Consider the following 22,744-nt stretch of genomic DNA (forward strand, 5'->3'; position numbering starts at 1 on the left):
TTACTTTGTGTAATTATTTATCATTTATCAATGACAAAGCTACAATGCAGCACCTTAATGGGATAAGAGAAAGTGTGTATTCTGTACGTATACTTCATATTAAACTGTAAACGTCTCACATTCCCTATTAGGCAGACAAGTTTGTTGTGGATGTCTGATGTCGTGGAGATTTACCAGGAGCATCAATGATTTACACTCCTTTCTTTTTTGAAGGGAATGATGTTTATAAACAGTACATTGCTCAATATGATTTTCCAAAGAACATATATTTATTCTACCTTTATTTTTTCTATGGTGGTATAGTGGAATTAAATCTGGCATAAATGAGGATATTGGAGAAATAGATCAATGGCTGTTTATAGTAATCTGATTACAGTACAGCAGAATAATGAAGGAATATGACTTTAAAAAAGTGGTTCAGTCATTTTAGATAAGACTGCATAAGTAATAATACCAATTGTATTTCTTCCAAGATCTTGTTTCAAAAGTCGTTCTACAATAAGAAAAGAAAAAAAAACTTTTTTCCGTACTAAACACAATACAGAGTAACTAGTAGCATTAACTTTCCAAAGCGATATTTAACAAAATTTGCATACAATTTCACATTTGAGCAGTTAAGATATATATGATTGCATTGTGATATTGTCATGTATTGCGGCCTCTTTTCCATGAAAGACCAATCATGACTCTCTCCACCAGGCGATCTCTGCTTCTCATCGATTTTCCAACGAGGTTTCATATCTAGTTTGTGATCTGTTTTGGCCAATATTACACACATTTTCCAGAAAGCCTTAGATCCTTAAGACTAGGTTGATGGGAAGATGTTGTAATGGCATACCATTGCTGTTAAAGAGCTTCTTTTTTTGGTAAAGGCTGGCATAAACTTGCTGTGGCAAAGCCTCATCTTAATTTTGACGAAAGTGAAATTTCCGATGCTAAGGAGTCAACCAAAATCATCCCTGGATTTCCTAAGTTTGGAAATGATGTCCCTTTCGTATGGCTGATACTGCTTTTTTTAAGAGTTATTGAAGTACACAAATTCTTGAAACCTTTTGTGTAAGTTGACACATCACTGTTTATTTAAAAGAAGTGGCTACAGAAATATGCATTCTGGTCACAGATTTAAAATTAATCTCAAAACATCTGAAATTCCCTATAAGGCTAACACTACCTGGGTTTGTGGTGGCTGCCTGATGTTCCTAAGATCTATCAGACGCATCAATGATTAACGATGTTAAATTGTCTTTTTGAAGTAGTGAAGTTTATGAACAATGCATTGAGGCACTGTTCACACTGATGTTCCAAAGAACAAATTGTCATTTGTAAAAGTAGCACTAGTACTTAAGCTTGATAACAAGAGTCCTGTACCTAATTGTGTACATTGTCTTGAATGGAAATTCAGCAGAAGCTTACTAGGAATCGAGAGAAGTGTAACTGAGTATCAGTCATCACTTGATGCCGAGGTCACCTACCTTTGCAGTTTATAAATTACCATTAATTTCAGACATTGTGTATGGAATTATATATCTTGAACTTAATAAGGACATCTGTCTTCAATAGTTAAACAAAAAACCTGATAAGTTGTGAACCTTGTATTGAAGAACTCAAGCAGGGATGTCCTTTTCCAGCTCAACAATTCCTTGACTGTTTAAGGCTGTGTACCCGAAGACTGGTGCCATTTGGTAAGTTTATGTCGAAGAAGCAGCACTCTGAAGTAAACAAGGCAAAATGGTCAAAATCGCTGGAAGAACAGTGATTCAATATTTGCATTAGAAAGATATGGTAGCAACACTAGGGGGTGATGCCCTTTCATATGCTACAGTGAAAAGGTTGGTGGCGGAATTTAAGCCTGGAAGGCATAGCCTTTGTGATGACGCCCGTCTTGGAAGGCCTGTCACTGTTGCAACCCTAGAACTTGTCAATAAAGTCCATGGTATTGATCTTGTTGACAGACGAGTTACAGCGAGATCTATAGCCAGTACATTTGAGATTTTACAGGAAAGAGTACCTTCCAATCTTAAGGAAGACCTTGCAATGAGAAAGCTCAGTCTGTCGGGTACCAAGATTTCTGACAGTTGATCAGAAGCACACTAAGCGGATTTTGTCGCGTGCTAATCTGAACCTTTTTGAGGCAGGTCTTGCTTACTTTCTACAGAGGTCTGTAACTATGGATGAAACATGGGTCCATCATTTCACCCCAAAGGCCAAACAACAGTCTAAACTATCTTAGCACCTTGGTTCACCCCCGCCAAAGATTGCAAAGGTTGTTCCATCAGCAGGAAAGGTTATGATCTCGGTTTTCTGGGATTCTGATGGTATATTACCTGCAAAAAGGGACAAACAATCGGTGACACAAATTAGGCACCACTTCTTAGGCAGTTGAGAGAAAATATTAAATTCAAGCACAGCGGGAAATTAAGTAAATGTGTGTTGTTCCACCAGTACAACGCCCCTGTTCACAAGTATGTCATTGCCATGCATACGGCTGTAATTAACGATTGTAGTTTGAATTGATTGAGCATCTGCCTTATTCTTATGATCTCGTTCCACCAGACTTTCATCTATTTCCAATTTTCGGTCAGACGATAACGTCATACATACAGTGGAGGACTTTCTGAACGGTCAAGAAAAGGACGTCTTTAAAAGAAGAATTGAGGCCCTTAAACATCGCTGAAAAAAGCGTATAGCTACTAAAGGGAATAATGTCATCAGTATAGATAGAAATTTCTATATTGCCAATTCATTGTGAGAAAGACTTACAGTTCTTTTCCATAAGTCTTCTGTATCCGCAAAGGAAACATGACTGGCGTTTTTGAAACTGACAAAACATATTTCCCTAAGATGTAGGTTTGCTATAAACTATTGAAGATGTTTGTAACTTATGTAGATTTTTAAGACCAGTGTTCAATAACATTGAATCTTGATGCTATGAATTCCAATTAAAGTCGGGTGCGTTTTTCATTTTCATCGTTTTTACTTTTTGATGTAAAACCATATTGCCCTGAATTCAGTGTTTGTTAATGCATCGATAACGTTGATCTGGTTATAATGTGCTAATATCGTGATTGTTGCTGTTTCATTAGCTGGATCATGCAGTATTCACATTGAAAAACTACCGTGCACATAAATTCCATAATTTAGCCATATCATTACAGTGACGTTGCCGTAAGTCTTTCACGTTTTGTTATTTTACTATATAACCTTTCTATTTCTAACCCTATTCAATGACTTCGTTCATGGATCATTTTTAATGAAAATTTGTAAGTTTCTTGAGAATTGTTTTCCGTTTCATCTCATACTATTTCCATTGTCTTTCGTTGTGTGTTACCAGGAAAATAATGATCCATTTGCAACATGCGATTTTCAGGATGCCGTTTTGACTTCAAATAATTAAAGAGCGATAACTCCTACAGTGACGAATTGTATCCAGTTCCAAGTTTCATACTAAATGTTGATATTTTCCATGAAGAGAGTACAAACTGTATTTGTGTACATAATACAATTATTATCTTAATAACGGTCATTGTAATTTTCCGGGTTCACAATCCAAATAATTGCCGATTTCCGCTATTACTCAGTGGTTCGGTTGACGCACCTACCATTACTTGTTTGAGTACATTGTGAAGCAGGTGCTTGACAACAAACGAAAACGAACCTTCATCATCGGTTTATGTTCGTGTCTGTAACTTATAAATATGGCAGGAGAAAGAATTATGAAGGGGCATATCTTGGACTTTGCCATCCAGATGAAGAAGCTTGTTAACAACAAAGAACACAGGTATGTTATGATCATATTTATGCTACATAACACCTGTCCTAACAGAACGAGTTTGACTATCGTACAGTACGGGTACTGAACTGTACCATTTGTATTTAATCGTCGTTCCCTGTTTCTTTATTATTTAGGACCTACACATACCTACAACTATTGATAGTTCATATTTTTTGAGTAGATAACTGGTGGATTTATGAATGTTGTGACATCAGTTTGTTGTACAATTAAAACAATAATACAATGGATGCATTGTTTTGTAAGTGAAGGCAAACTATCCCACGTACCTTTACTATGTTACGGTATGATAGCGCATTGACTATTGTTACTTCACGAGCATATAAACTTTAGTGCGTTTGAAATTAAATCTATTACTTGAACGCAACAGATGAAAAAAGAAAATAAGAGAGGTTCTGATTACGAATCCATATTGTAAGTCCTTTTCATAAAATACTAAAAAGAGAAATAGATTACGGTTACAATTGTATCAAGTATGACCTATATATCGGATATTTTCACAGGAATGGGACATTACTTATGTGAAATATAGTTGTTGTACTACTAAATAGCGTGAGTTATTGATATATATCAAATACTTATGATTTCTATATCCTATGTCACATTGTTAATGTAATGTTGAGTTTATTAAATGATTCCAATGTTCGGTATGTTTGCTTGTATATGTGAATGACTTTTTACCTCTTTTTTGACATTGACGTTTCCCTTAGTCAAGATCACATTTAAACATTGCTTTTTATCATGGGAAAAGACAGAGCATTGTTGAGCCTTATGTTTCTACTATCAAAGTAATTAAGATGTTTTATTTATGATGTCTCCTTAGTTATACACAATAAGCCAAGTGGTCTAAATACACTACTTTTCACTGAAAATCAGGGAGTGGAATTTTATATAAAATGATGAAATGTCATCAGTTAATAATTCTAATGAAGAGCAATATACACATTGGTGGGCTTATTACCAGGCATACAGTTAGAGTGGTTTCACATGGTATTGTGATGTTATCATAATTTATAAGGTAACTAGTGCTGTAAGTTATATTCACATGCTTGCATTTCTCATCTGTTGGAAGAGTTTTTTGTCCTTGTTAATACTTTAAACTTTAGGTAAAAATTTTACTAATTTAATTAATATTCCATCAATGTGATGTGTAATGTTGCAGGGATTTCTGTAAGGAAATCCAAGTGTTTGTTTTTTGAATAGATGTAAAGTTATGATAATCTGTAATGGGAGAATTTTTCCTTTATGAAATCTTCAAAATATTGATGATAAGAAATCAAATATTTAATCTGAATAGCTTTCTAATTTTTTATTGCCTAACATGATATTTCAATTCATTTCAGTGATATCAAATTTTTAATTGGACCAAACAGAAAGCCAATATATGCTCACCGAGCCATTTTGTCAGCCCGATGTGCAATCTTTAAGGCAATGTTTGCAGACCAAGCACAGCGAGGCTCCAGTGGAGATAAAGATGTGCCATGTGTCTTGTCTGATATGTCACCTGATGTATTCCTAGCCATGTTGGAGTTTCTTTACACAAACTGTGTAACACTTACACCTAAAATCGTAAGTTTGGTTAAGTATACTTACTGATGGTTTGGTCAGTGGCTGGAAATCATTAGCAAAGTACAGGAATAGCAGGGACTCTTAATGACCCCTTATCCCTTATTTGCAAACAGGTTTTTTTTGTTAAAAGTAACTTGTGATTCTGATTTACTGGTATCTCTTATAAAAAGTAAATGAGATTTTTACTAAGATAAAAGGATTCCTTTAAACAGAAAAATGTCATTCTTACTGCCATAATAGGAGGATTCTTTCCAAATATAAAGAGCATCTTCATCATCAGCATAATCATCATATATATATATATATATGAATTAAAGTCAGCAGCCAAACATAGACAGGATAAATTTTACATGTGAATTGTTTCCACAGCATAACTTAAGTTTCCACGGCGGGTCATTTACTGATGTTGGTAAGCTCACCCCTCCTGGTTTGTGGAAAGCTCCAAGTCTAGAGAATGGTTTAGCCGGCCCTGTAGTCAAGGTTTCAGTAATTCTTGCTTAACTGTGGGAAGTTTGTTGTGAGGGTACATAAACTTGTTAATCATGGACAAGGTTTGGTGAAACAAAGTTTTTAGGTCTTAAGGAATGAATATCTGTCTGGAGCTTAAACTTTGTATAGACTCAGAATTGTAACAAATTGTGTGTGGTCAAGCATTTGAAATTGGTTTATAATGAAATATTTTCCTGGTGGCTTAAATAATGCAGATAAGAATACATAGGTGATTAAATCTTTAATGATAGCATTTATTGTTAAATTGTGTAAACATTGTGTGCCAATGGTGGATTCTTTACTGAATTTGTTGGTGGAGAATATTGAGTTTAGATTAACTGAAGGAAAATACTAAAACAATGTTACTAGTTTGAAAACGTTTTATAGAACTGACTGGTATGACTCTGCTTTGCTTTTGGGAGGGACTTGGTTTGGTACGGAAAAGTGGTATGGAATTTCAAAATATATATCTGTATAATGTATTACAAGAAATTGTTATTTTTTGAAGGTGATTTATTTTAAAATTTAAGTTGGTTTTTACAATTTCTCTTTTATGAAATTATTTGTAATTAAAGAAAACATCTCTTTAACAAACAACAAGTCTTGCTTGATACAAATAAAGATTTACTATAGTTATATATGTATATATGTATGGAACAGTAGAATTGCAGTGAATATAGGAGTCTGAACAAACTAGTTTGTACATAAAATATACTGTTCAAAGCAAAAAATTCCCAATACTGTTACAATATATCACATTTTGACCACCGTTTTTTTTTTTTACTTTCATACCCAGTACATAATTGTGCTTTGTGTATAATGCTTACATCTAGCCTTGTACTGCTGTACTCATTGCATGAATATATCCTGTTTAACATCTCCTGAATAACTGAGGAGTTTATATCTTGTTTTCTAGGGAATTGATATACTGGCAACATCCATAGAGTATGGATTGGATGAGCTGAGAAGGGTAAGTACAAGTTATGTTATTAGGAACACCCTTGTTAATGTGTATGAGTTAAGCTATTGTTTTTTGAAAAACTGTTTTGGCAAACATTGAAGTTTTTCTCAAGGCTCTATCTTTCCAATAGAGAATAACAGATTCATTTTGCATGTGGAAATTCTTTTGATAATTACATGTTATCAATATTTTTGCAAGTATTGAAAATTTTCCTCTAGGTTCTATCATTCCAACAGATTTGTTTTGCTCTCAGTAATTCTTTTGATAAGTGTGACATAATATTTCTCAAAAGATTTTCTGAATCAGTATCAAGTAAAATATGTACATCCTTTTAGAGTTTGTACAAAGATTGTTCTAAAGATTAATCAGCCATTGACTGCGATTAAAACTAAAGAAATCATTTTAGTAAAGAAATCTATGAACATAGATTAATGAATGTTCCAGCAATGGTTAAATGAGAACAGAAGTGTTCTGAGAATTGCTTATGCATTCAGAAAAAGAAGGATGTGATGGGAAAATTACACCTACTATAACAATGGTTCAATAATGACTCTTTATATGCAGTTATGTATATAAAGCATGATGAAGTTGAATGTCAACTTGTTTAGGATTAAAAAGCATTGAAGTCACCGAAACCTCTGCTGAATTCGTTGAAATCATTTTTGTTTCTATTCTCAGTTGGCATCTGAGTACCTTGTCGAGAATTTGAGTGTACAGAACGCAACAGAGTGTTTACAGGCAGCTGTCACATATGGCCAGGATGTTTTACGCAACGACACAATTGTCTTTATAGATGAACACACAGAGGTAAGGGTCAGGGGTCATATGACAGAGATTAGGGGTCACATACAGCCAAGATGACTAAAAGAACACAGAATTGTCTTCTTAGATGAAATCAGAGAGATCAGGGTCAAGTGTTCATAAGACAGAGGTCAGGGGTCAAATACTTGCATGATCAAACAATTGTTTTCATATGGATTTGATACAGAACTTCAAAAAGCAATAAGTCACATGATAGTAATTAAGAGGTGACCTTACAAAGCTAATGTAAGAATTAAAAGTCAGAGATGGTGCAAACACAGAACTATGTGTAACAGATGATTCATAGGTTGCAGTTCAGGTTCAAGGATCACAATACATGTATACTGCTCATAAATTTACAAAAAAAGGATCTTTATATTTTACGCTGTTATTTTTCCTATGCAAGGAAAGATCTACCAATTTTATCCTGCAGTAAGCCTATACATGACAATAATCCCATAAGATAATAGATGATGTGTTGGACCTCAGGGCTTAATTTGCATGTAATAAGTCCATCCCGCAGCTTTGAGTCAGAAGTAATGTGTTAGCCCTTGGACTTATTGTCTAGTAATAAGTCCACCCCATGACTTTGAGTCAGAAGTAATGTATTGACTACTGGTTTTATTGCCATGCAATAAGTCCACCCCATGACTTTGAGTCAGAAGTAATGTGTTGGCCCTTGGGTTTATTGCCATGCAATAAAGCCACCACATAACTTTGAGACAGAGATAACATGTTAGTGTCATTGACTTATTGCCCTATGCTAAGCACATCCCCCAACATTGAGTAAAGGAAAATGTGTTGGCCCATGGGCTTATTGCAGTGTAATGAGCCTACCACATGACTTTGAGATAGAGATAATGTGTTAGTACCATGGGCTTTTTGCCCTGTAATAAGCCCCTCCATATCTCCATACTTTGAGGCCGGGATTATGTGTTGGCTCTCTGGACTAATTGTAATAAAAACTTGTTAAAAACCATAAAGATAATAATTTTATACATCACTGATAGTTCTACGGGTTCACATCTTTCTGTTGTAGAATGTGTTCAAGTCCAAAGGTTTCCAGGAGCTGTCTGAGGATGCTTTAGTGGAACTATTGGGAAGTGATGGTTTACAGTTGGATGAGCTAGATATCCTCAACTACGTTAAGGAATGGGCCACCGTTAATGCTGTAAGTCATGTATATAACGGTCTAAAGGTATTCTTAGTGGTGGAGATACTGTAGTTTTGTAGTATGTTGATTGACATTGTTAATTGGTCGGTATACAGTGTAATTTACTACTCATTGTTTTCTGCTCAAATTCTACTCAAAGTTGAAACAAACAATCATTTAAACAATCTGAAAAACACATCAAATTAGACCCCAGACTAAAAAAATACAGTAAAACATGATTTTAATGAATACCGACTTAGCAGATTATTAAATAGTACATGTTTTGTGATACATGTGAATACACCTGGTAGACCTTGATTGGTATGACATGCTTATAGACAGATACTTAGTAAAGATTTTTGTGCTACACTATGCCTATGATTAGCATGAATTTTTATGGTTTTATTAGTTTGAACAAATAAATTGGTTATAATATTATTGTGAATTACAACTCAGCAGCATTTTGTGTGGTCATGTGGGACTAGCTTTAACAGTGTTATACTGTACATCTATAAATTTTCACAGCAATATTTTTACTTTATATTAAATGTTGATTATTACTTCTGTCATTTCTCCTAATCCTTATTTTTTGGTTGCTCCTCAGGTAAAACATTCTGCGATTCATTTAATCTATTATAATTTCATTCAAATGAATTGACATTGTGTGTTTTATCTTACTACACAGGTTGTATTAAACAAATCTGTGAGTGAAGTGGCACGTAGAGTAATTCCCCGGATCAGACTAGCATTGCTGGCTTCATCAGAGATTGAGGAACTGGAGAAGGATAACAAGAAAGATCACCTCATACCTGTAAGTAGAACAACAGATCACCTCATACCTGTAAGTAGAATAAAAGATCACCCCATAGCTGTAAGTAGAACAACAGATCACCTCATACCTGTAAGTAGAACAAAAGATCACCTCATACCTGTAAGTAGAACAACAGATCACCTCATACCTGTAAGTAGAACAAAAGATCACCTCATACCTGTAAGTAGAACAACAGATCACCTCATACCTGTAAGTAGAACAAAAGATCACCTCATACCTGTAAGTAGAACAAAAGATCACCTCATACCTGTAAGTAGAACAAAAGATCACCTCATACCTGTAAGTAGAACAAAAGATCACCTCATACCTGTAAGTAGAACAAAAGATCACCTCATACCTGTAAGTAGAACAAAAGATCACCTCATACCTGTAAGTAGAACAAAAGATCACCTCATACCTGTAAGTAGAACAACAGATCACCTCATACCTGTAAGTAGAACAAAAGATCACCTCATTACTGTAGGTAAATAGGACAAAAGAAAATTTCGTGGTATACTGTTTAATAGCATATTTTGTCATAGAATATACCTTTATTTTCATTGGTGTTTTACACTCACCTCTTCTTATACAACTGGGTAAATCCAGTAATGGGAACAGATGAAATATGGAATGGCTAACAAGTTTATAGTGACATCATAATACAGCAGGATCAGTTGCAATGATAATCTCATCATTATATTGACAAGTCTCATTATTATATTGAAAAGTCTCATTATTATATTGAAAGTCTCATTATTATATTCAAGTCTCATTATTATATTGACAAGTCTATTTATTATATTGAAAGTCTCATTATTATATTGACAAGTCTCATTATTATATTGAAAAGTCTCATTATTATATTGACAAGTCTCATTATTATATTGGCAAATCTCATTATTATATTGGCAAGTCTCATTATTATATTGACAAGTCTCATTATTATATTGGCAAGTCTCATTATTATATTGAAAAGTCTCATTATTATATTGACAAGTCTCATTATTATATTAGTCTATATATATTCAAGTCTCATTATTATATTGACAAGTCTATTTATTATATTGAAAGTCTCATTATTATATTGTCTCATTATTACAAGTCTCATTATTATATTGACAAGTCTATTTATTATATTGAAAGTCTCATTATTATATTGTCTCATTATTATACAAGTCTCATTATTATATTCTCATTATTATATTGAAAGTCTCATTATTATAGTCTCATTATTATATTGACAAGTCTCATTATTATATTGAAAGTCTCATAAGTCTCATTATTATATTGACAAGTCTCATTATTATATTGACAAGTCTCATTATTATATTGACAAGTCTCAAGTCTCATTATTATATTGACAAGTCTCATTATTATATTGGCAAGTCTCATTATTGTATTGACAAGTCTCATTATTATATTGACAAGTCTCATTATTATATTGACAAGTCTCATTATTATATTGGCAAGTCTCATTATTATATTGACAAGTCTCATTATTATATTGACAAGTCTCATTATTATATTGGCAACCTGGTACTGCTGTAAAATGATGGCAATAGGCAAATATCCAAACATGATTTGTTCTTTGGGAAAGAATGCGTACATAGGTACAGGTGTATTTACTATGAAATAATCCATTTTATGTATATTACATATACACGTTATAAATGAAATCTATAATGTCTTTAATGTTGAGGCTTTAATTTCATTTTTAGATCCCACATGTATTCTCAATTTTACCGTAATATATGAGTGTACTGAATGATTTTAACATTTTGAATTTAAAGGAAAAGAGAAGAAAGAAACAACACAAATATTTCATGTACATATTGAGATGAATTATTCTTTACTTCATGTGTTTATCATTGTCAGGTTGAATGCTTTAATAATTCCTGGAAATTTCATGCAATGAAGAAAGCTGAAGCTGATAACCCGCTTCAGAAGAAAAGGGCAGGAACTATGAACAGAGAACACCATTCATACCTGGCACACTGAGATGTTGAGGAATAAGATGACAGTGCTTCATAGAATTATTTACATATAACAATGTGATATATTATTGACTGGTTCTGATTTTAAATGACTGGCTAGCTTCAAATCACTCAGAGAAATGTTGTTTTTTTCCCAAATGTATGGTTTTAAAGTAGGATAGTTTGTACGATTGAGCCCATTTTTAAAAAGAAACATAACTCATCTTACAATTCTTTGAAGTTTTTGTTCAAGTTGGCCAGAACATTTAAGAAAGCAGCTGAAGGCAATTTGAGAACATGAAAATCTGAACAAGGTATGATCCTCTGAGCTTTTGACTGGGTGTATCAGATGGTGCTCTGTGTAATGTTGTAGAGCCAATAATGGTAAGTCTTCCAAATTTGGAGTGAGTCTTGCCAAAAGAAGCTTGATGGGATCTAGCATCTCATATCACTTAAGTTGATATAGAGAAACAAATAATATGACCTTGTCCCAAATATTTCTCATCTAGAGCTCACATATATACACATGTATTTTGATATTGTTATAATTTTTCTAAAATTGAAAGTTATTTTGATTTTCCCCAAAATGAATCATTTTGGAGGTTTATTTCCCAAGCCATAAGATATAGCAACAATCTGAATGAAGTTGAGCATCTATTGACGTATTAGTATTATTGAAGGGACATAACTCTTGTTTGTCTTGGCCTCCTCTAGTGTAAGTTGTGAAGATATGCTAGCTGAACAGGCAATTGTGATTGATGGTAATCAAGCCTATGTTTTATATATAGTTAATGTATGTAGGAAATGTGATAGTTATCATTTTTGATATAAGATACAATTGTCTTTAGACTTTGATGTTAATAAATCAGCATTTAGATATTGACAAAGTATACAGATGTACTGTTATTGGCTTTAAAGATATCAAAGTTCAAAGACATTTACTTTTTATCAAATACTTATGTTAATTAATGTTATTCAATCATGTATTTTTACACAAAATATATTTAAATCAAATTTCACCTATATTGATTGTGTATTCACCTTTACTTCTTAGAGAGTATATTGTGTTCTTGTTACATGTACCAGTAGTTTACTGTAACTCCAATCAACATTGTCTCCATTCAAATGCTTATTTTGATCCCTGAAGTATTATTCCACTGTAGTATAATTTATTCAAGTTATTGCAGCAGGCCAGAAGCTGATTTTTGTTATCGCTATCATACTACTGGTTGTATTGTAATTGGCGTATTTATCTAGTAATTATAAGCCCATGTTTGGTAATAAGTCAATCAGTATGTAATAAAATTGTAAACCAATGCTGTTTCATTGTCATGTAATAAGTCCCTCACTCCTGCTTACAGTAATAAGTAATGTGTTGACCTCCTGGGGTTCTGTAATAAGCCTGCCCCTTGACTTACAGTAAGAAGTAATGTGTTGACCCCCTGGGGTTCTGTAATAAGCCCACCCCATGAATTACAGTCGAAAATAATGTGTTGGCCCCCAGGGGTTCTATAATAAGCCATTCCCTTTACTTACATAAAGAAATAATGTCACAACCCCTGGGTTCTGTGATAAGCCCACCCCTGACTTACAGTAAGAAATAATGTGTTGGCCTTGGGCATATGGTATAAGTATTGTAGGGATTTTTAGCATCCAGCATTTTAAATCGTTTACTCTCAGATGCCTAATACCACCAGTCTGTGATAATGATAATAATGTGATAACAAAGTTCTGATCATTTGTATTCTACAACAGTAAATCGTCAGGACTGGACTGTAATGACCATCTGTTTAGTGACACTGAAATGTAACCTAATCCCCTCCTTATATCACTAATGTAAGATTATCCCACTCGGTCCAGCTGTATGGCTGCCATCTGTTTGTTATACAATACTGATAGTCCAGTTGTTCAAAGCTTTTCAGCTTTGACATTCATAAGCAGACATCATAGTGCTCATATTTTATTTTTTAATTTCAGAAACACAAACATTGTTATTCTAAAAAAAAACCAAAAACAAAACAAACTTTGGATATAAAAGATTGATTACAAGGCACTTTCTTTTGAAATTGTAGAATTTACATTTATACATACTGGTATATTTTCAATAAAACCCATGTTACTATTTATACCGTATCTGTGATCTAATGATAGATCCATCTTCTTTAAAATTAGTGGCTTTTAATAAGGATCAAACTGTAGCACTCTTACAAATGAGTCTGATATTATGTACAGCTGATCAAGCTCTGAATAACTTGGTGTGTTTGTTAGCAATTCAATTTATGTTTGTTTTGTACATCTCATATATTCAAAAGTTTTGGAGAGCTTTACTTTTTTGTACAAATATTTACAAACATTTTCTATAGTTTTCATTGTTATATTTGAAATAATTATACATGTGTTTTAAATGTTAAACAGATTAAATTTGATAGACAATTATTTACGCTAGGTCCGTCCCTAAGTTAAGTAATTCATTTTATTTATCTTGTTTTAATTGGTTACCCACCGTTTTAATGCCAATCTTTGATCTTTATCAAACAAGATCTTTTAATAATCATTTGATATTGAAAAAAGCTTAGTATTAAAGCTCTTAAAGCTCCGCAGGTGAGCACAACATCAAATAGTGTTTTGTCATGTTGTCTTGTTAGCAAAATGACATGACAAATTGACTGATAAACATGTAGTAGCAAAGCATGTACTATTTTAGGCCTAATGTATATATCGTTTCCATGACTACCACTGTAGAAATGTAGGGAAAAACACACAAAAGCTTTGTTGTTACCTATTGCATAATGGCATATTGCCTATTGATAAAGGACAGTAAATGTACCTATTACATAGAATTGATATGTGAATACAAAAAGTGAATATCAAGCTTTGAAATGTATCATTGAATATATTATGTAAAGTAATATCAAAATCTTGATAACCTATAAAACAGTTTTTTTTCTTTTGGAAAAAAAAAATGAGTGGCCATTTTGCTATATGATTAAGTTATAATGTGATTCAGGGTAAATTAGATAGTGAAAAAACGTTTGCTGTAACCATTAGGTCGGGAATAACAAGGTTCCTCATTGTACATAAGCATCATCTCACTCCGAGATGATTACAGATTATTTTCATCACCTATAGTTTACTCAGCTGCTGAAATATTTATCAACGTGCCATGTTTTGTGATGAATTACCCCACCAAGGTCTTTTTAACAGCCAAAATTCACACCAATTTGTCCAATACCCTGGAGAGAAGTTACCAGACTACTAACCCCGAAACATACGGAAATTGGAATTATGTTACAAATTTCTTTTTGTAGATAGTGTTTTTTACTTGAAAACAATTTTGAAAGTAAATTATTTTTGTGTAATGTTGAAAATTAACTTGTATCATTGCTTTAACCTAGTTTAAATCCTATAAATATGTGATTCCTGATTATCTTTGCATTGTTGAGAATCTCTTAAACATGCCATTCTTGCAAATAAAAGCACAATAGACAAATCAAATTCAATATTCAGATAGTGAAATGATTAAGTGTTGATATAAGAATCTCTTGTGGATTGTGTTAGAAGTTGATGAAGTACTTAAGCAGTCATGTGTTTCTCTAGAAGTAAATAAATAATGTTGTAGTGTTTCATCAAAGATAAGGCTGAAGAAATATCACTTTTAATAAATTTCATTGGTGGAGAAATCTCATTATTATTTGTTTAAGTTTCTACTCAAATTTTCATTGTTATACCTGATAACAAAATTTAAACTACTTGAAGATCTTAAGAAGACTGACTTTAGATATCGTTATTGTATCCTTATAAGGCAAGTTTTAGAATCAATTGATGTTATATTCAGTTTGTTATACAGAGGGATTTTATTACAAACAACTTTTCATAGATTGTACATTTGTAATTCAAATTTGATAAGTTATTTCGACTTTGTGAAGTGACTGAGAACATTTGATTTGAATTTGTACAATCTGTTTGTCTTTTGACTATCTATACACATTAGGTTTGAAAAAAAAAAAAGTTTTTCAACATGTCACAAGAAAATGTGTTAACGTGCTGCTGAATAAATGATACTTTGTATGATGTTTAGATTTGTGTCTTTGTTGAATCTGTTCTAAGAATATCTTTTGGATCCATTACTTACCACACCCAGAAAATGTTTACAGTTGCATTCCAACATGAAGAAAACTATTTACGCACAGATCGTTTTTTGTATTAATTTCCACCGTCTCCTCTAAAGTTGCTCCTTGTTTAAGCTAGATTGTTTCAAAATCTGTAATGTGAAACCTGGTGAATGCAAACTGCTGTAATTGTCAACGTTTCTGATCTATTTACAGTTATTACAGACCTTTAGGAATATTTGGATGTTATATGCTGAATAAATTTTATCGTATTAAAGTTTGATTTGGCTCATATTTACAATTTGTTATAGTTGATACGTTTGTGAAGAAGCTATTATTTTGTTGACAGAAAGATCAGCGTGGAGTTCTGTCCATATTCAAACTTCTTTCTATGTCAGTTTGAACTCTTATAACTGCATGAAGATAGCTTACCGAATCATGCATCATATTTTGAGGAGAGACTCCGATCCCAGACTCCACCAGTGGAAGGGAGAAACACCTTCCATACCCTCACCCTCCTCACTTGGAGGTCTGCGGTAGCCGATATACGGTACCCATGGGCATACACACCTAGATGCTATTTTTTTTTTTTTTTTTGTGGAAGGGAGAAACGCCTTCCATACCCTCACCCTCTTCACTTTGAGGTCTGCGGTAGCCGATATACGGTACCCATGTGCATACACACTGAGATGCTATTTTTTTTATCCAGAAACAAAAATATCCAACCTGCTTTCAAAGCGCCTCTATACATATGTAACAAAGACCTGTCTATAAAAGTCACTGGTTTCGTATTCTAATGAACTTCAAATCATACCAAACTTCTGTATAAAGGCCACACACGTTTATAAAGCCCACATTTCTCGGCCCCTTTGATTGGCCTTTGCATAAAGATTGACTACACATTTGAGTGGTTTAATTGGCCGTTTAACATTTTTCCTTTTCCTTTTGATAAAAAAGTTAAGTTTGGATATATTACGATAACATTAACTTGGAACTTATAGCTTATTCTCATAAATAAGGTTTTGTTGCTGCAATCAATGGACACTGCAGCGTTCTCTGTCATGATCGGCTAAGGAATTTAATGTCCCTAAGACCAGTCAGTTGGTGGAGGTTACGTTGGTGAGCAGAACCAGAGGAAAAGATTCACTAATGAAACTAAAGGAATTGTTCGCAAGCAAGATCGTAGAGGAAGCTGGGGTTGCCATGTTGTCGGACATCGGGACACTGTTAGAGCAGTCTACGAGAAAAATAAAGTGGAATAGCAGACGATAAGGAGATGTTTTGTGATGAAGGAAAAATATGAAAGGACGAGATTGAAGTAAGTGTATCAGTAGCAGATGGGGACAGCATTATGAGGATGAACCGGATGTCAACCTACACTAATCTTTCGTGAAGAGGACAAATGCTGACTGAGTTAACTCGCGTTTCAATGCTGAACAAAAAATGTCGGCTAATTGTGCGTTGATTTACTGGGACTTGCCTGGTCGAAGTTTTAACTTATCGATATCAAATCGTTATACATAAAACGCATGCAAGCAAACAAAACACCTACACAAATCCGCAGACTTCTGTGTCCTATTGAACATCAAAACATGTCAACACACTAAGCTATGATGAATGAAGCTCAGACAGACATTTTTATGGTAAGTGGAATAGCTATAAATATTCTACCTTTCTTCGTGCATGTAATCGACATTTAAATACCACGAAAATATATGTCTAAATCAAGTATACCTGTACATAAGTCTGATTTCTGTCGGGGTTACACTGGTTCGGATCTACGGACCTAACCGACATATCAATAACAGTCAACAATTATAACTGAAAATACGAGTAATTGGCGACTTCAGAAATATTCTATTGCAACCACGCGAACATTTTCAGGCAATTAAGGCAAGTCTTTCAACAACAGGAAATTCTAGCCCCGCGGCGTGTTGGCACTAACAAAGGATATCAAAAAATCAAAAATGTGCCCTAGCTTTGATTTAGAAACCAATTTCGTCAGTATGAAGTCTGCCAACGACTACATGTTGTCGAATACTAAACTTTTACTTTACTGGCGGCGTTTCACCCTGCTATAGGTCAGCTGATATTTAAATCCAAAAGACTTCCCCTCTAGAATGTTTAGATATAAGACATTTTGTATCACTTGGATTTGGCTGCTTCCAATTTAAAGCGAAGGGGGTATTCTCATTATGGAAGAATCATGGTTACAAAATCAAAAACAGAAGATTTACACAAATGGTTTTTAACAAGTTTCAAACGCCATTAATACAAAATAAAACAGATTTGTGGTAAAATAGATTTAACACGCTATGATTTAACGAGAAAGAAATTGATTGTCATAAACAAAACAGATTTGATGACTTAATTGTTGTATTGCATTGAATGCCAATTTCCCTGCATTAAACACGTTTGTATTGTATCTTGTTAAACAGTGATACATCAAATGCCTTTACTACAATGTTGTGAACTATACTGTATACAATCGGGCCACAAAAGAACATTTATTATCTTTTTAAGGAGAATAGTGTTGACGAAGTCCTTGCTAATTTTTTTTATTACGAATGCCTGGAACATAAAACGTGACACGTTCCCGTCCTCTCAACACTGACGCGTATGCACATGTAAGAGACCATGAGAGCCTTATCCTGGCATGTTTATCGCACGGTAATCTCGAAATAGCCCTTGTAACAACGCGAGAAACGGGTGATACAAACGACAATTATGTTATCATAAAACAGAGATCATTGCCTGGATTGTAGCTGGCCCAATTATCCTACAGCTCTTCACAATGTCCCTTCCTTGATAGCCGATACCGTTGATCGGGTTTATAATACTTCGTGATTATATTTACATTGAAAATATGGATCGATATCAAAAATAGTAAGTTACGGAATTATTGTATTGCTTTTAACAAGACGGTTCATTGAAGAAGCAAAAAGGCCCTATTGCGACAAAATTCGTTTTACGTTTAACGACCATAAGCGAAGTAAAGGCTGTAATTGTGACCGGAAGTCACATGTGAGAATGGAAGTACCTTTTTCTTACAATAAGATTTATATGCAAAACGATAACAAGTTTACATGATACACGGAAGTGCTCTGTGAGAGAACATAGACTGGTAGGCTGTTTTACCGTTTCTCTACTGTAAGATATAGCATCCTTCCAAATTCAACGTATACGAATCCAAACCGAGTTCTGAATACCTTGCGTCAGAAACAATGAACTCTCTTCAGTCTTCGTCTGAAAGAATAAATGGCGATACTCTTCCAATATATCGTACCATATTCTAACAAATTAAGATAGTTCTGGTCACGGTTCGGCGTCTTGCCGACTGTTCTGTTAACACGATCTATCGTTTATGGAAAAAATGTTTTAACAATTCAACAGTACAGTTATTGAACAATCTGCTAACCTCCCTCCGGACATACTTGAAAAGTCTCGAAAACTTTAGGCCTCTAAAACCACTTTAAAACTCGATACACACCCGAGAAAATTAACATGATTTGCTACTTACTGTTTTGTTCAGCTGTTATCTTCTCGAGAAGTCTAGATCTATTTTAAGTTCTGCATTTTACTGATCAATTAAAAAAATACAAGTTTGTTGGCACGGATGTTAGTGTTCAGAGATATCTAAATTTAGGAAACTGAGTAACAATTAAAAAAAGCTGCGTGATTAGATAAGTAACTCAAACCGGAGACTCGAACTCGTGTAGTCTGCATGACGAGCTACCCTATGTGTTTCCATACACGACCGGACCGATGTATAATTTTCAGATGTTGAATGGATACTAACAAAATTGAGAAAAAAAACCCAAAGAAAAATTCACTTTTCAGATAAAAATTCGAAATCAGAAAATGCCGCATTGTCGACGATCGAATGATATCAAATTTTAGATTAAGGTCAAGAGCCATGATTCAAAATGAATGTTTAGCTGTTGGTGATTAAGTTTCACGCCATCTGTGCGGTTAGTGTACTTTCTCTCAACGTGGTCAATATTGACCAAGACGACCAATAACTATGATTACACGTAGAAATAAATATTTACCACATTGGTCAAATCACGCAAAGAGTTAATCAGCGAACTGTTCAATACCTTGATACCAGTTCTGTTGTGCTAAGGGTCTGTCGTGCCACAAGGCTTGACCGCATACATCACTTCATCGATAATGATGCTAGTCTGGACAATATGATTATAGCAGTCAGTTTCAGGAAGAGTAATTTCTGTTCTCCAGCTAACCGTACCCGAGATGCTCGCACTCTTTGCAGCCGTCGCTCGCGCCATTTCTACCGTAAATTACGAACTGGACACACGTGTGAGCACCACTAAGTGAAACCCCATAATAGCCAGCGGTCAAGGTGAGGAGAAACGCTTTGGTGGCAAAAACGTTAATTCCTTATCGATTGACGGCTGGATACCAATCTATGATCTGTCATATAGGACGCGCGCTGCCTTTTAAATGTATGGTTACCATAGAAACGGATAATCAATGCTGGGAATAAGTAATGATGAACTGTTGGTAGAATGTTGGACAGTTATGGCAGATCACGTGATATGTTGTTAGTAGTCTGTGAGGGGTGCCAGAAACTCCGATAAGCTATTGATCTGCGAGGGAGGAATCCTACTTCGACCCATTGATGCTCAGTCGCTACTACGACTAGTAGTAGTGCTGTCTTATCAATGGTAAGGCCAGGGGACCTATAACACTGATGCTATTCATATCCTAATCTACGTTGTAATCACCTTAAGTAACCTAATATACCATTGTTTCCAATCTTATCTGTTACATTCCTGTGGAAGCATTTTAACACGCCGAGCCGAAACGACCGAAAGGCGACAACGATGTCTATAGACGTTAATGCTAGTAAAGCCATCACATCCCCGGAATGACGAGAAGTTAATTACATCATAACGTTATTTGTTATTTCGCCAATAGATAACATCACGGACGGAGTATTGACTGTCATGTTAGGGTGACCAAGGCTGGCTGTTTGACCAGTAGGTACCAACATATGGTACACTACTCTCGCTGTATCTAGTCTGATATACGCTAATGTTATTGCTCCTAATTGTGATAGGATATTATAACACACGCAGGACTGAAGAACGCCCGTGGGAAGTTATTCACAGAGGCTTGGAATAAAGATTCATCAACAGTCAAAGTCTGTAACAAAACGCTACCCGTACTGTAATCACCCTACACTACCCGGAACTAACAGAGAAGATTAAGGAAAGTGTCATTTGTGTGTGTTTGTCTTGTACGAGTACTTATATGGAATAACTGTACAATCGAATTTCCGCATAATAGCACACCAGAAAGATAGATTTCCCAACGCAAAATTATGGCGATATCGAGTTATTGTCTATTGGATGCCGTATTATCACTATCGAACCAAACAGCTAGTTGTTAATGATAGTATTTATCGTTATACACAGATATCATAGGCGAGAATTCTGACGTCCAGAACTGCGGAATACCAAACACCCAGGTATAATGCTTTAAATCATCATATCCTTATCACATTGATATCTATACCAACCCTTAACACGTCACTCTGAAATGTTCGACCCGTAAAGGTCACGACGCCTCCAAACAACGCTTCAAAAGGACATCTGGAAAACGTCGTAATAGTACTGCAGAGGTCTCACGACGTCTATATAAAACTCCACAATTTCTCAAATGGTAGCATCTAAAAATAAACTCTCATAAGAGCAACGCCTCCAAGCCATAAACCTAATGACTACAGGGAAGAACACTTCCAAAAGGTAACGTCCTTTTCAAAGGTTGAAACACCTCCAATCAAAAGGCAGTATCTCAACACCTCCAGAGTACAGTACGTTCAACAGGCACATCATTTCCAAAGCGACGCCTCCGTATATACAAAACGCCTCCAAAGATCGCAACGCCACCACCTTTTTAGGTATGAAACGCATTGAAGAAACTTTACGACATTGACGACCGTCTTACGGATAGTTGGTTCTGACATTTATACAACCAAGTTTGATTCTCCAGAGTTACCACGGAACAGTGATTGGTGTTAGTACTATTAATGTTTAGTATTTCCTTAGTACATCTTTTACGCCGGACCATTAGACAGTGCTACCCTGGGACCCAGTCTTCGTATAGCGCTATTACTTACCGTACAGACACCTTGCGTTCACCAAGTACATATCGATACTAGGCGGGCTTAATCGGATATAGAACGTGCAGTTACGACTTCCGCCAAAGCCCTTAAAGATTCGCCTGATGTTTTATTTATGAATGCACGCTTCTATCAAATTGAGCCAGGCATCTAAAATGGCTGCAATTCGTAGACGGTCGCTATACCAACCATGGAAAAGCCAAGGCACCTAGCGTCAACGGTCAGTCAATAGGTCCTGGCGTTACGTACACACAGTGGACAGTCCACTCCGGCACGACCTACTAGCGCACGCGGGCTCTGGGGTTTCAGGCGGCAGACGACAATCGGCTTCGGAATAGATCGAGAAATGGCGGGAATGTTTCTGTGGCTGATGATGGAGAGTCTGAGTAAGGATATCGATAACACAAATGTCATCTCTGTTGAAATGTTCTGACGCGAAGGAAAGTGGATATTGGTAACGATGGTTTGTATTATCCAAGCCGACCTTTCTATCTGAGGACCTTCTCCGGTGTGAATGGTGGCACAGTGTTTCCTGTTATATGTACGGTGATCAATCGCCATCGATATTGCAGCAGGCACCCTCGGCCGTCAACATTGTTGTGTACACACGTATACCTTACACTGTGCTGGGTGCCAATACACAGCTGTGACACATGGTGATAAATGTCTGGTACGTCTCTTGTCATATATTACAGAGGCTGAACTACTGTCATTGGCGACACTCCATCAGACACCTCAACCTGCCGGACAAGGACGCCGACACCATGACGAGAAATAGCAGGTACTCGACTTCCCATCCCTATCATGACTTTATCTGTATTTCTGATCTATGCCTTCTCTTATAACAATGTATGAGTTGGTTATCGGAGTTGATTTTAACAGATCAAATCTACGGAAGATATGAAAAGCTTGCAGGACCAAATGCTTGGAACACTTATCC

At 35.1% G+C, this 22,744-nt stretch overlaps 1 protein-coding gene across 1 annotated transcript; it reads left to right on the plus strand.

Moving 5' to 3' along the window:
* The first annotated feature begins 3,695 nt into the window (after positions 1-3,695).
* On the plus strand, positions 3,696-12,065 carry LOC132550369 (BTB/POZ domain-containing protein 19-like). The gene is made up of 7 exons (XM_060214421.1): positions 3,696-3,778; positions 5,134-5,359; positions 6,765-6,818; positions 7,488-7,616; positions 8,650-8,781; positions 9,449-9,574; positions 11,450-12,065. The coding sequence occupies exons 1-7, from the start codon at positions 3,696-3,698 to the stop codon at positions 11,570-11,572; spliced, it is 873 nt and encodes a 290-aa protein (XP_060070404.1). The 3' UTR covers positions 11,573-12,065.
* The last annotated feature ends 10,679 nt before the right edge of the window (positions 12,066-22,744 follow it).

The sequence above is a fragment of the Ylistrum balloti genome, unplaced genomic scaffold (genome assembly GCF_031769215.1).
Source record: "Ylistrum balloti isolate Yb309-2 unplaced genomic scaffold, AGI_CSIRO_Ybal_v1 Utg370120, whole genome shotgun sequence".
NCBI lineage: Eukaryota > Metazoa > Mollusca > Bivalvia > Pectinida > Pectinidae > Ylistrum > Ylistrum balloti.